Genomic DNA, 16,203 nt, shown 5'->3' on the forward strand with positions numbered 1-16,203 from the left:
CTTGAAAGTGAATGTAAGACTGTAAAATGCATTTTTAATTCCTCAAAAAAAGTGCACCTCACTGAAATTCAATGCTGGATATGCTCACATTCGGGTCGATGAGTAAAAATTCAAAACTCGGTGACAGGCATATGGGAACGTTAAGGATGATCAATCGATTGCAGCTACAGAGATCTCTTCAGCGGCTCTTAACTCTTATAACACCTTTCATTAACATTTGTGGTACAAGCCATCGGGTCAGGCCCACTGTCTACGGATACATGCTGTGCACTCATTCTACCCCTAGGTGTCAGTAATGTCTAAGGCATGGAGTTCAATTGGTGTTATGGGTAGAAAAAAAACAACCAAAATCGAGAAGTACTGACTACGGCGCTTTGTTTTGATACGTTGCTAAAAGTACACTGTCCTTTCCTAAATTTGAAAGGAAGCTCTTTTCCATCCCTCCCTGGCCCGATGGCTTGTACCACAAAGGTTAATGAAAGGTGTTATAAGTGTTAAGAGCTGCTTAGGAGATAACACTTTTTTTCCGGGTAGCTTGTGTCATGTGCTCAAAACGAAGATGCTGATTGGCCAAAAAGGAGATCTCTATATCTCCAATCGATTGCTCATCCTAAAGTTACACGAATGTCTGTCACTGCGGTTTGAATTTTTACTCGTCGAACTAGTGATCGAACAGTTTTTTTAAGTGAACTGAATCATTAGAATCATGTCATGTCATGTCATTTTCCAAACCGCTTATCCTATACAGGGTCGCGGGGAGTTGCTGGAGCCTATCCCAGCCGTCAACGGGCGAAGGCAGACTACACCCCGGACTGGTCGCCAGCCAGTCGCAGGGCACACATAGACACTGTCACTGAGCGGGAATCGATCCCACGCTGCCCGCACACAACTCGGGCGTGTGTACCACTACACTATCAGCGGACTCATTAGAATCAGTTCATCAAAAAGAATCGTTCACCAATCGTTCAGCCCCGCATCCCCCCACCCCACCCCCGGCGCGGACAGGGTGGATTTTCCCCCCGGAAAAAAAAATATATAACTTTTAAGTACCCCTTATAGTCATGAAAATATGGTAATTTATGAAGACCAGTGGTCTAAAATTTTTTTTAAAAAAAGTAAAGTCCATCATATCTTTCTTGTGTACAAGCTATTAATAAAATATTGTGAAGAGACACAATGTGATTGCTTTGTTTGAAAATCAATTTAGACAGACCAACTTACGAATAAGTAATTCTAACAAATGCCAATTTTATATTACCGTATTGTCTGGTGAGAAAAAGAAAAAAACCTGCTTGTCTAGTCTACTTGCCAGTTATTACCAAAAAGACAGTTTCAATCCCTGAACATGTCCATAATTAATAAATACATCAAATATATTTTAAAAAATGTAATTACATTCTTAAAATATTTAAATAACCAATTAAGGCACAAACATTATATAAATTAAATATTATATTGAAAGGCGTTTTTGTAAAACATTTTATTAGCCCACAGTATCTAATCCTATCCTAGATGATATCATGAGCCTCAATTTATTTTTCTAGTTATATCCATTAAATGTTTCATGAATGGTTTCAAAACACAAAGCCTTTGAATAACAAGAACAAGTAAAATAAAGCAATGATATTCAAATCAAAATGATCATGTTAATTGAAATATTGTGTCTTCTCTCTCTCCACCAACAACAGAAGTCTAGTGCTAGTGGCTCAGAGAGGGTGACACCACCCACTCAGAAGCAACCTACTCTCCAAGATGTCTTTCAACAGCATATGACGTACCCAAAGGACAGCAAAGATGCTAAAAGGCTCAACAGGGCAGTTGTAGAGTTTATCTGGATGCATCAATTGCCAATATAGTCAGTCAAGAAAGCTATTAAAGTTATTGTTCCCGAAGTCTGTTTTAAAGTAAAGTAAAATATTGATATTTGAGTGTTTAACCTGTTTGCAAAAAATATCTAAAAGTATCTAAATGGATTGAAATACCTATTGGTACCGTTATCGAAACAGAAATTTGGTATTGTGGCACTAGTTAACATACAACAGCAAAATAGCCATAATACAAGTGCAATCAATAAATTAACACAAAACACTATATACAATAGACACCGGAAAACAGCTAAATATTTTTCCAGTCTCAGGTCGGATCAAAATCAAAAGCCAGAGAATAAAAATGTTTTTTTTGCTGCATATTTTTTAATGGAGCGACAGAGTCCAAAATGTTAAGGCAGGATGAATGGAACCAAGTGCTGAGTTCCCTCTGTGTTTGAAGAGGGAATACAATACCGATCAAAGGCATCAGAGAACCGACTAGCAGTGAGGGGGTTAAAAACCTGTCTCCTGCGCTCGCTAGCATTACATCGATTTAAAGGACAGGGGAAGAACAATATGAAATACATTTTGCAAATGATAATGAATGTCCAACCAATATTTTTTCATAACAGCACATTCCCAAAATATATGGAAACGGTTGGCCCCACCATCTCCGCATCTCTAACACATATCTCCTGTTCCCTGGTATTTCTTCTGTGCTGGTGTTACAAAAAATCTCATTGTGTTCTTCCAGCAAAATTCACGCCAGATGCTTGACCCAGTCGTAGTCCACTGTGTGTGACATATATACTGTATGTCCATTCCTCTCCTGTGGTAGTAATCCTCCCTTCCCTTTCCCACTTCTCTTTCACATTGGCATCAGCCTTTTTTGAAACTCTGCTGGCCGATATTAAATCAATTTAAAACTGTGGAAATCAAAACAAAAGATAAGTGAAAGTTTAATATTTCTGTCATTTTGAAATCTTCATTTACTGTAGATGTCCGCTGATAGTGTAGTGGTACACACGCCTGAGTTGTGTGCGGGCAGCGTGGGATCGATTGCCGCTCAGTGACAGTGTCTATGTGTGCCCTGCGACTGGCTGGCGACCAGTTCGGGGTGTAGTCTGCCTTCGCCCATTGACGGCTGGGATAGGCTCCAGCAACTCCCCGCGACCCTATATAGGATAAGCGGTTTGGAAGATGACATGACATGACATTTACTGTAGAAAACTACATTGTTTGTTTAAGTTTAAGTTTAAGTTTTGCTTTATCCTTTTTAAGACATGCTGACAGTCCTGGGCGCTCCCTGAACTTTTTGTTAGAATTTTATAACAGAGATGTATACTGTCAAAGATTTCTTGTAATAATGATTTAAAAAGAAAAATCACCATTATGCAAACCTGAAACATTGTTCAATAAACATGCTTAAAGCGGAAGTCAACCCAAACATATTTTTTTCAAAAATATGTTCCCAGCAGGCCCACTAGTTGAAACACAGCATTCTGATTAATTTTGCGTTTGTGGAATATAAATTAAGCAGCAAAATGCACTCGTTTTTAGCCATCTCTGGGGGCGGCCATTTTGTCTTCTGTCGACTGAAACACAACTGCTCACAACGACCAATCATGGCTCAGATTCAGAAAACACGTTAGCCAACAAAATGAGCTTGGGTGGTGTAGCTGGCGGTGGTATTGCCTTCGATTGGTTGCCACGACAACTCAAATCTGTAATATTTGTTTGAGTTTAGAATTTTAAGAATGTGTATTTGTTTGAATATAAACCTTGATGTTTATTGTTTTCTGTTGAAACTTGGTCGAATTATTGTTTGGAATATTTTTGTGAACAATCACTTCCGGTTTGGGGTCACGTATGGCGGATGGCGCAGCAGAACCAGACAGTCAGAGAAAGACGGCGGAGAGAGAGACGAAAGCGTAATATTGCGTGGTGGACCTTATCTTCGATTTATCTACTACTGGTTACCAAGGTGCACATGGTATGTTATTTATTGTTTATTAATTGAATGTTTTTGTATACCAGAATATTGTAAATATTTAAGATAAGAAGATAAGATAAGAATGCCTTTATTGATCCCACAGTGGGGAAATTTTCATTGTTACAGCAGCAAAGATATAGGTCACACAGGGACGGCGGCATAATGTAGCCATTAATGTGTAACATTGACGGCAAACATTCGGGATCAAACCTATGTAAATATAAGCAGTAACATGTGTATATACACATGTATATACACACCAACATACATCTACATAAAAAGTATGAGAAACACTCATTTTGGCCTGTACATAGTACAGAGGAAAAATACTATATAAGTGACAGTGCTGCAGTGCTGTAGTGAAATGTAAGGAACAGCATTGGATAAAAATAAAACTAGACTAACAGTAGTGGGGAATGTTGAGTATTGCACGGTATTACAGTAGTGGGGAATATTGGGTATTGCACGATATGAGCTCAGGTGCAGGGCTGCACAATTGCATTAACGTCCACCAGTTTGTAGAGACTACACAATGTTCTTGTTAAAGAGTCTGACAGCAGCAGGCAAGAAGGAACGGCGGAATCTCTCCTTTGCACAGCGAGGGTGTAACAGATTATTGTTGATATGTGTATTGTTTTTTTGTTTTCACAATGTTCAATAATGGATGCACAATAAAACGATTGTGGACATCAGTACAAAGCGTGGTTCTTGGCCGGAGTAGCTACACGGTGGAAAGATCAACATCGCACTTGGTACTCTCAGGTCAACAATCCAGTCTTTCTGTTCAAGTTTATGCAGATCCAAATCTCATTTAAAATGCAATTTGCCAGCATACTGTGCACTTGCATGTCTATCGAAAGTCTCTGTGTATTTCTCCATTGCTACAAATGATCAAAGTCCACTGAAAACCCCTCTAGTTGTGTAAACTAATCCACGCAGTGTAAATATTTACACTGACTAATGTTTGCAATGTAAATATTACACTTACCAGTGTTTGCAATGAAAAGTGATGTGAAATTGGCCTCTCGCGGCTGAAGCCAGAGGGCAGCCATGTTACGTTGCCACCGTTACTGACAACTTCTGTTCGACTGTTAGCAGTAGGTGATTTATGCCAGGATCGCTGTAGAGTAATGGGAGCCTCTCAAAGAACAAACTTCAATGTTTGTATCAACCATTCAGCATATATTATCTCAGCCTCGTGAATCGTGACCTGCAGAGGTTAGGTTTACATTGCACAGAATTTTTTTTCCCTGATGGGTTTTGCTTTCATAATAGATCGTTTTCCACCGCAGGAACCTTTTGTACTTGTAATTAGCCTGGTGATTGTCCAACAATAATGGAGCGCGATCAGATATTATGATGCCCGAATATTCAGAAAAATATATATAAGAATTAAGAGCAATATCAATAAAAAAAGGATCAATCCTACAATATGATTGATGCACCTTGGAAAAGAAAGAAAATGTCTTTACAGAAGGATTACGGTATCTCCATGGGTCTCACAAGCCCATTCTCCATCATCTCCATCATAAAATCAGAAAAGGTTTTAGCCATAGAAGACTGAGTCACTTTACGGGGACTAGACCGATCCAAGGATGGATCAAAATGCAATTAAAATCTCCTCCAAAGACTACCTGCTGAGTATTTAAGAAGGGAAGACTGCCCAGCACTCTGTTAGCAAATATAGCATCATCAAAATTTGGGGCATATATGTTTACCAACAAAATCTTTTGTTGCATTTGCTTACCAGCTACTATCAAATACCTGACATTTGTGTCAGAAATAACCTTAGAAGGTGAAAACTGTACTTTTTTGTGAATTGAAATGGAAACCCCCTTTGCCTTCGAATTAAAACTAGAATGAAAGACTTGGCTAACTCAAGGACAGTGCAGTCTATGGTGATCCTCAAGCCGAAGATGAGTCTCATGTAGAAACACTATAGCAGAATTTAAGCGCTTCAACTGTGTGAAAACCTGAGACCTCTTAATGGGATCATACATCCCTCTCATGTTCCAACTAACAAATCTAACATGTGTGCGTGCTCCAGATAAGATGGAATCTACATTGATACTAACCATTAGTGTTGTTCCGATACCGATACTGGTATCGGCAAGTATCCCGATACCGCATTAAAATGCTGGTATTGGCATCGCCGAGTACGAACAAATGAAGCGCAGATGCTGTTTATTGATACTGGTATCATTCTTTGAATGCAGCGCGCATATTTGAGAGCCGCACACGGGAGGGAAACAGATGAGCCTTATCCAAATGCACATGCATGTTAATATCCAGCCCATGTTGCAATCTCACCAGCACGAAGAGCTATGGAAATAGGCTGTCTATTCAACACATGTATTCTGTGTGTGTATATGTTACATCATAGGGCTGTGCAATAAATCGAAATTCAATTACATTTTCGATTATTACACTCCACGATTACAAAATTGGCATAATCTTAAAAAACAATTATTAACCCTCGTGCCATGTTGACGTTTTTACCCCTCTCGCGGTATTTTGACCAAAAAATGGACAACACTTTGAAGTGTGATAATAAGTCATTTCTGAATATTTTTTCACTTTCAACCACTCAAAATGTTCACTGGCACCAGACCTATCCATACATATATAGTTTTATTTATTTATTTATTTATTTATGGCCTCTATGGACACAGCAGCTGTGGTATGCTAATAGCAAAACGAATTATGCTGTATATATCAAAAAAAAAAAAAAAGCAAATTGGAATACGTCATATGACATAATTAGAGCATTGAATAAGTCAAAAAGTCATAACCAAAATTTTTGTGGGGAATATCCCTATTTTTGAAAATGGCAATTTCCACCTTTTTACCCCTCTTGCGGTATTTTGACCAAAAAATGGACAATGCATTGACGTGTGATAACTAAGTCATTTCTGAATATTTTTTCACTTTCAGCTACTCAAAATGTTCAGTGGCACCAGACCTATCCATACATATATATTCATTCATTCATTATCCATACCGCTTATCCTCACAAGGGTCGCGGGCGTGCTGGAGCCTATCCCAGCTGTCTTTGGGCAGTAGGCGGGGGACACCCTGAATTGGTTGCCAGCCAATCGCAGGGCACACAGAGACAAACATCCGCACTCACAATCACACCTAGGGGCAATTTAGACAGTCCAATTAACTTACCATGCATGTTTTTTGGAATGTGGGAGGAAACCGGAGTACCCGGAGGAAACCCACGCAGGCGGGGAGAACATGCAAACTCCACACAGGGAGGCTGGAGCCGGGATCTAACCCACGACCTCTGAACTGTGAGGCGGACGCGCTAACCAGTCGACCACCGTGCCGCCTCCATACATATATAGTTTTTATTTATTTATTTATGGCCTTTATGGACACAGCAGCTGTGGTATGCTAATAGCAAAACTAACTATGCTGTATATATCAAAAAAAAAAAAAAATTGAAATACTGCATGCGCATTGTTTTGACGAGGGCGATTTCCCAATTGTTCTCCCCCTCGTGGTGACACTTGGAAATGTGATAACTATGTAATTTCTGAATAGTTTTTTACTTTCAACCACTCAAAATGTTCAGGGGGATCAGACCTATTCATAAACATATAGAGTTGTTATGTATGTATTTATTTATTCTTGATGCCCTCTATGGACAATAAAAGCAGTATTGTGCTATGAGAACTAAGTCATTTATGAATATTTAAATATTTTTTAAAATATTATAAATCAAAGTGAAATGTTATATAAGGTAATTGAATCGTGAAAGGTTAAAAAAATACAATGAATCACAACTGAAGAATTTAGAACAGAATTCATGTAAATCAAACGAACAACTACAGAATTAAGCACTATGACAATAATAACAAACTCTGACAATTAGTCCATGTGCTCAACAGTCTCTTTGCCGTGGTTGTAGTTGATATATTTTTAAAACTAAAATTCCCTGAACCATTCAGTGAACAAGTGCGTTTTGTTTACGTTCTCACTGCAGACTGCACGTCTTCAAACGCAAGCGCACGCATGCGCACACACGGTCACAAAAGCCTGAACGTTTGCATGCGCGTGTGCGTGTACGTGTACATGCGTTCACGCACGCACATTCATATCCACACATGAACATTTGATAAGTACTCTTACTTCAGTAAAACACTGTTTGTCACAATTGTCCAATTGATCAGGAACGCGCACTCACACACACGGTCACAAAGCCTGAACGTCTTGCGTGGGCGTGCGTGTGAATGTGCATGCGTGTGCACATGCGTTCACGCATGCACACATTCATATCTGTTACAACGCATGCAACAAACGTGCAGTTTTGCAGAAAGCATTTCGCAATACGACCGCACATATTCCCTTGCACACACGCGCATGGTTGACGCGTGTGAACATATGTGTGTGTAGTTACACACGTCTGAAAAGGCAAAGCAAAAGGCAAAGCAAAATTTAGCAAATGGCAGCCAATGTCACCCCGTAAGCAGAAACACTACTGGGATGACCCCAGCATAATCAGAAGGTTCTTATCTTGGCGCCACCTGGGGGATTAGGGCTGTTCACCCTCTCAACACCAATTTTATACTATGACTGCGTAGTACACTCGTCACACCATAGTTTCATTCTGTAATCATTGAAAAATGCAAGGGCGGGAGCACATTACGCCAGTTTTGAAATTGCTGCATTGGCTCCCTGTGTGTTTCAGGATCGATTTTAAAGTACTTTTATTAGTTTATAAATGTGTTAATGGTCTTGGGCCATCTTATTTATCTGATTTGCTTTTATCATACCAGCCCTCGCGGATCCTGAGGTCCTCTGGCGCCGGCCTTTTATTTATTCCAAGGGTGAGGACCAAAATGCATGGCGAGGCTGCATTCAGCCGTTTTGGTCCTCACCTTTGGAATAGCCTGCCAGAGGACGTCAGGTCTGCAGAGACTGTTGATATTTTTAAGAGGAAGCTCAAGACACACCTTTTTAGTTTGGCTTTCAACAACTTTTAAATAATTTATCTTTTCTTTTGATTGAAGATAATTCTATGTTTTGCTTTGAATGTTTTAAAGCACTTTGAGTTGCATTTTTATGTATGAAAAGTGCTATATAAACAAAATGTGATTGATTGATTGATTGATATCATGGTTCTCCTTCTATTGTCACTTGACTCAACCCAAAAAGGTAATTTTAGATTTTCGCGGTTTAGTAGACCCGTCACACAATGTTTTCATCGGGTAATCATTGAAAATGCAAGAAAACACATCATGTGTCAAAAATCATGCTTTATAATGGGAGTCAATGAGACATATTTTGGACATTTGAAGTCATGAGCATTCAACTTGATCAGCTCGTAGATGCAATGGTTTAGTAATGCCGGCACGGTGCCATTTTGAACGTCTGCCTGTTTTAGCAATCCGGGGGATATTTCAGATGCTTAGCATTTTTTTTCTATGCTTTCTCTTTGATGTAAAAGAAGAAACCATCAAATATGTCCAAAATATGTCCAATCTGGCATGAGGGTTAATACTAATCTTGAGTTGTTTTGAGGCATGTGCTCACGAGTTACTCCGCCGCGTCGCCCTCTCCAAGCTTGCTAGCTAGCGAGCTAGCCAGCCATCCAGCCCGTACCACGCACCCGGCAATTCACACTGGACACGCTCCAACTCAAAGTTTTAACAGAGTAACAGACCTAAAAATGGAACGCGAAGCGCCACAGGAACGACTTGTAAACAAGCAAGGCAAGTCGAAATAGCTTATTTGCTTACATTTTGGGTTCGCCGTGGAAGACGGTGAGCAGAGACGTATAAAGTGCAAGTTGTCTCTGCACCCACCAGCAACGCGATGAATCTATTCAACCATCGTTTGGTTTACGATGATGTTATGATACACCAAAGCAAGAAAACACCGAGTCAGATTTGGCGTCGTGCACAACGTTGACACACTGTACGCAGCAACCCCCACACATCAACATCAGAGAGACACAAAAAGATACCAGAACCTATTGCCCGGACAAGCCTTCCAAATTTTTAGGGCACAGACTCCACTTCGCAATCGGCACGAGGGATTTATTCTAAATAACATATCTTATGCGAATATACACTACTTTTACTAGCACAAAAATAGAAACAATGCTAAACATTATAATTGTGACTTAAGTTACATTTCTTGTGTAGTCTATAATATGAAGTCAAAATTTTTTTGTTTATTTTTGTTTCAAATTGCTTCAAATGCAATTTGCAAACATATTATTGGTCATTATATTGTAATACAGTTTATATATGGCCTACTGTAACTTAGAAGTATTGTATATATTACGAGTATATGACAGTCAACATTTAAATTAGTTTGGCCCAATCAGCATATTACATTTATAATTTATCAGAAGCAAATTACTTAGATATTACTTTAAAAACAAAACTCCTAAAAACAAAGGCTCCAGACAAAGGTCTGAATGTATGGATGAATATCATATCTGTTATTCTGTCAAAATTGGCATTTTACTACAAGCAGTTCACTACTTTGGCAATTTATAAGTGCATAGCAAGTTAACTCCAATGCTCTGTTTGTTTATACAAAGAAAACATACTTTAATTTATAAATTTGCACTTTTTAAATTTTTTAAAATAATTTAATAAATATTGTTAGGTCCAAAATGAACTTAAATTATTATAGTGTTTCAAAGAATTTTGTCTTAATATTTTTACATGTTTAAACCTGTTCTTGTTTTGTAGCAAAAAATAATCGTTTGAATAATCGTGATTTCAATTACTACCATAATCGAGCAGCCCTATACAACAGATACTTCACAAGTGATTATTTAAATATGAATAATAGTACATTCATGTGAGAATGCAATTCTTTAGAATTACAAGAAAAATAGTGCTTATATTTTGATTTTTCAAATGGCAATGCATCGGTGCAGTATCAGCATCGGCCAGCCAGGTAGCGGAATCTGTATCAGGGCTCAAAAAGTGGTATCGGAACTAGTGTTGTTCTGATGCCATTTTTTGGCCCCAATACCGATTCCAATACCAAATTGTGCGGCATTGGCCGATGCCGATACTGTACCGATACCAGACTTTTGAAAAAAAAAAGATATATGAGCATCTTTTTCTTGTAATTCTAAAGAACTGCATACTCACTTGGATGTAAAACCATTGCTATCATGGCTTGGTCAGACTTAAAAACCTTTGTCAAACAGGGAAAAAAAAAAGAAATAATATACACGAGGTATGTTTGAGAGAGATTGTGTCGGATTAATTACAAAAGCTATAGGACATTATTATAAAAGTTAGTTTTGAGTATTAGTGACCCATCGCAATAACTTCCGCTCCCAAATTCACTTTCAAAACCAAAAACAAGCAGTAGAAAAATCCAACAAGTTCAACTCCAAAATCGAGCAGGGGTTGTTGTTGCGGTCCATTCCCCTTGTTCATACTTGCAGCCGCCGCCGCAAGCTCTTGCTGCTTGTTCACATGTTTCGTCCTCAAATGTTTTATCAGGTTTGACGTATTGAACCTGGCCACTTTAGTTCCCCCTCTTGCAACTTTCACACCGCTAATTTTGCACTTAGCTGTTGTACTCGCTGGAGTTTCTATGTTGAAGTACAGTAGTTCCATATCGCCGCAGACATTATTTCTCCTGTACCTCACTGTTTTTTTTCTCTCATCATGAAAAAGCAGCTCCGCCATTGGTTAAGAGCGTCCGCTCTGGGCCAATAGTGACGGCTAATACTGAACAGTCACCACACACCAGTGTCGTGAATGAGCAAGATACAAGGCGCAGCATTCAATGTAAATTAAGCAGGGTTTGTTGTTGCGGTCAATTCCCCTTGTTAATGCTTGCTGCCGCTGCAAACTCTTGGTGCTCGTTCACATGTTTCGTTCTCAAATGTTACATCAGGTTTAACATATTGAACCTGGCCACTTTGGTTCCGCCTCTTGCAACATTCGCTCAAGCTGGAGTTTCTATGTTGAAGTAGTTAAATATTGCCAACATTATATCTCCTGTCACACACACACACACACACACACACACATGAAAAAGCAGCAGGGAGCAAGATACAAAGCACTGCATTCAACGTTTTTTACTAGTACAGCATCGGGATTTGGCATCGGCACGTTATTTATAAGTACTCGCAGATACCGATACCAGTGTTTTAATGTGGTATCGGGAGGTATATCGGTATCAAAACAACACTAATCGGAACAACACTACAAACCATTCAAGTAAAATAAACAGCAAATATAGAAACAACCTAGGGGCAGCCGAAGTGAGGCACCTTCGCACAAAATCCCAAAACAAATATGCATCCAGAGTCTCCATACACAACAACAACAATAACAACAAAAAAGCACTGTTCCCCACAGCATCCAAAAGTTGTCCACAGAATTGTGCAGGGACGCAGAAACGCGGACCAATCAACAACAAGTAAAAGAAACCCTGCCGGTTTCAAATCCAACCAACAGAATGCGCAGAGTACATTCACACAATATTGCATAAAATAGGACACACATACTTGAAGTTAAAATAATAATAATAATAATAATAGTAATAACAAAAATGTGTCATTGAAATAAATTTAAAAAACATCACTTAGATGAAAAAATAAATAACCCACCTAACCCAAAACAAATTCCTATGTAAGCTCGACAAAACAAAAATAAAACAAAACAATAATCACGTGCAATTATTTTTAAAAAATAACTAGAGGAAAAGAAGAAAAAAAACATCTAATAATAATAATACTAAGTAAATAAAAGGGCACAAATACACCATTCTGTCCATATTGCCTCAAACATAAACAGACACATCACAGAAAGCAATATAATAAAATGTGACTAAACAAAAAACTCCCATTGAATGTACACAACCATGTAATAGTGTAGGAAAAGAAAGAGTAAATAAATAAATAAATAAATAAATACATAAACATTTGCAAACCTATAAATCACCACAAGTAACTACAATTTGTGTGAAAAACTTTCCCAAAATATAAAGTACATAAAAAAGATAACTGTGCATTAAGACCTGCAGTGTGAACCTAGCCAAAGAGACCGGATGTTTTTTTTCCACACGTCACCGTCGCTGTTAATCTGTGACTGCATGCGCGCCCATCTCACAGCCGCTGTGAATAACCAAATGAACTCTGATCTTGCCATTATTCCCAGAGCCTTAACAAAGGAACTCCAACCACTGGACATCGGTGTAAATAGGTTGTTCAAAGTTACATTGCCAGCGGCGTGGGAGCGATGGATGACGGACAGCAAACACAGCTTCACAAAGACTGGGAGACAGCGCCGGGCAAGTTACGCCACAATTTGTGAATAGATTGTGGATACTTGGGCTAAAGTGTCTGCTTGCACTATTGTGCGGGCTAAAGTGTCTGCTTGCACTATTGTGCGAGCTTTCGCAAAGCCGGCATCGTTTCTGAGGAGCCGCACGGCAACGAGACTGACTCGGACAATGACAAAAGCAAACCTGGCGTGTTTAATGGAGATCTTGCCCAGCTGTTCGTTTCGGAGGACTTTGATGGATTTGTGGATGACAGTTAATCAGTGACAATTACGTGAGTACATTGTTAAATGTTTCAATAAAAAACAACCAAACTCAGTTTTGCTCCCGCTGCTTTTTTAAAAACATACGTTAGCATGCTTACTAGCATATGTTTTAGCGTGCATGCATGCTGTTTTAAGCTATCTACCTTTTACCATTCCTGCGCCCAGTAATACGGTGCGCCCTATGTATGTGTTAAACACAGAAATAGCACCCGTAACTGAGACTGCGCCTTTTAATACGCCTTTTGGTCGTGAAAATACGATAATGTGCATTTGCCTTTTGGTGGCGATCTGTCGCCGTTTTAGACAATAGAACTTGCAAAGCAATATTACCACGCTTACCTCCCTCCTGTGACATAGACCGCTGAGACCGAAAAAGTAACACGCCGAGTTCCAAAGGGGGGCGTGCCAATTTGTCTTGAATCTAACCACAAAAAAAGCCCTTAAATCACTACACAGTGTTTTTTTTTGGGGGGGGTGGGGGTAGGCATTTTAGTACTGATGTCATTTTTACATGCACACCTTTTATATAAGTGCCAATGTTAAGCTCATCCAAGTGTCGCTTTAATGGTTAATTTCGATCGTTAACAGAGGGGGACCAACAATTTTGTTCATGTGTATATAGTAATAAGACAACCAAACAGACAGACAAACGGGTGGGCAGATGGACGGCATGTACTGTATACTGTTAAAAATTAAAATGACCAAACTAGTGAAAGTAAGAAGCGACCAAACCTGCTCTGTGGAGAACGATTCTTGGCTGCATCCTGCTAATGGCGTCCAGTGGTTGACGTTGTCGATCCTTGTCCTCTTTTGCTCCACAAAGTTCCTCCTTGTATTTTACTGCCCTTCTTGCGCACATTTTCACACTTCAATCACAACACTTGCAGCTCAAATTTGATCTCTGCTGAGCTATGTGTTGATCACAAACACGTCTCTTTGTTAGCAGCTAGCAAGCTAAGCTACACTTGGCTAAGCTAGGCCGAGAAGCTCCAACGTGCACCGAGCCGACTTTAATCGGACACTAAGATTTACCGTAAGATGTTTCACTCTAGAAAAGAAGTGATGGACGTCCTGTGTTGAGGCATTAGTACATTTGAGAAAGTAAAATCATGAAAATTGAATAAGGCTTGTGGGTCGCGGAGGGGCACGCTGTTAATATTTTGTGAGGAGGGGGAGTGACTGGGGGTGGGCGGATTGATCCAAAATCGATATTATCGATTCTAAGCAAGTATTTGGATCGGATCAACACTATTGTACTGGGATCGATACTTTGCTCAAAGTGCCCCCCCCCCCTCTCTCTCTCTCTCTCTCTCTCTCTCTCTCTCTCTCTCTCTCTCTATATATATATATATATATATATATATATATATATATATATATACATAGACAGTGTTGGAGGTAACGCGTTACAAAAGTAACGCAGTACAACAATACATTACATTTAGGCAGTAATGATGTAATATAGCGCGTTACCCCAACTTTTTTTGTAATATTATTACAGTCACTGAGATTTGTAATATTATTACAATTACTGAGACTGGTAACGCGTTACATGTTTCAGGACCAGCATCGTTTAGCAAGTGGCCGGGGATTGAACCCACAATCTGCCGGTTGGGAAAGGACCACTCTACCACTGAGCCATGCCGCCCCCAGTGTGTAAATTAATTTGAGAATAATGATCATTTCATTTGTGGTTTACAGTCTATTTATTTACTGGGCAAAATATCAGTTCCCGTATTCATCCATCCATTATCGATACCGCTTATCCTCACAAGGGTCGCAGGGCGTGCTGGAGCCTATCCCAGCTGTCTTTGGGCAGTAGGTGGGGGACACCCTGAATTGGTTGCCAGCCAATCACAGGGCACACAGAGACAAACAAACATCCTCACTCACAAGCACACCTAGGGGCAATTTAGAGAGTCCAATCAACTTACCATGCATGTTTTTGGAATGTGGGAGGAAACCGGAGTACCCGGAGAAAACCCACGCAGGCACGGGGAGAACATGCAAACCCCACACAGGGAGGCCGGAGCCAGGATCGGACCCACGACCTCTGAACTGTGAGGCGGACGTGCTAACCAGTCGATCACCGTGCCGCCCAGTTCCAATAGTTTAAAAAATAAATTTTATTCATACAAATATTGATCAAAGGTAGTGATGTCCCACCACACTATAGAGTCGAAACGTTTAATATTATAGACCACACTATATAGTTAAATATGCTCATAAGTTAACTGGCAGCAAATTTTGCATTTTCCTTTTAAGGTCTTGAAATTATTATTAAATAAATTAATCCCCGATTTTTGAAAAAGTAACTTAAAAGTAACTTAAACTTGAGTAATGCATTACTCTACAAATAGAGTAATATTGTAAAGGAACGTATTACTTTCACATGCAAGTAACTAGTAATATGTAATGTATTACATTTTGGAAGTAACTTGCCCAACACTGTATATATATATATATATATATATATATATATATATATATATACAAACTCAAAGGGGGATCATAACGTTTCCAAGCAAAAAGTATCGGTATCGTATCGGTATCGGCCGACACTACCCTGTATTTAGTTGGTATCTAATCGATACCAAAATTCTCAGTATCGCCCACCCCTAGGAGAGACTGACTCGACGCCAAGTCCTCTTGAACATCCTTTTTAAGTAACGCGCGAATCGACATGAAAAAATAGATTTTCATTTGACGGAAAAAACGGGAGAAAGACATCGAAACAGAAAAATAGACACACAAAAAAAAAAAAATTTCAAAGCATTTTTCAGATAAAGACATTTTTGTCCTTATTTTATTACGTAAGAGTCCATTCCTGTGTTGTTGTTTTTTATTAACATTTACAATG

At 39.2% G+C, this 16,203-nt stretch overlaps 1 protein-coding gene across 3 annotated transcripts in view; it reads right to left on the minus strand.

Annotated features, from left to right (window-relative positions):
* Positions 1–14,554, minus strand: part of LOC147132662 (uncharacterized) — a 62,018-nt gene extending 47,464 nt beyond the window's left edge. The window contains exon 1 of one of the 3 annotated variants that reach the window (XM_086013912.1): positions 14,076–14,554. In XM_086013912.1, the coding sequence (XP_085870038.1) occupies positions 14,076–14,202 (127 nt within the window). In that variant the 5' untranslated portion in view covers positions 14,203–14,554. The remainder of the gene's footprint in view (positions 1–14,075) is intronic. The other 2 variants (XM_086013914.1, XM_086013913.1) reach the window with 2 other exon arrangements.
* Between the last annotated feature and the right edge of the window lie 1,649 nt (positions 14,555–16,203).

The sequence above is a fragment of the Filicampus tigris genome, chromosome 18, assembly GCF_054856515.1.
Source record: "Filicampus tigris isolate MCC_2025a chromosome 18, RoL_Ftig_1.0, whole genome shotgun sequence".
NCBI classification, from domain to species: domain Eukaryota; kingdom Metazoa; phylum Chordata; class Actinopteri; order Syngnathiformes; family Syngnathidae; genus Filicampus; species Filicampus tigris.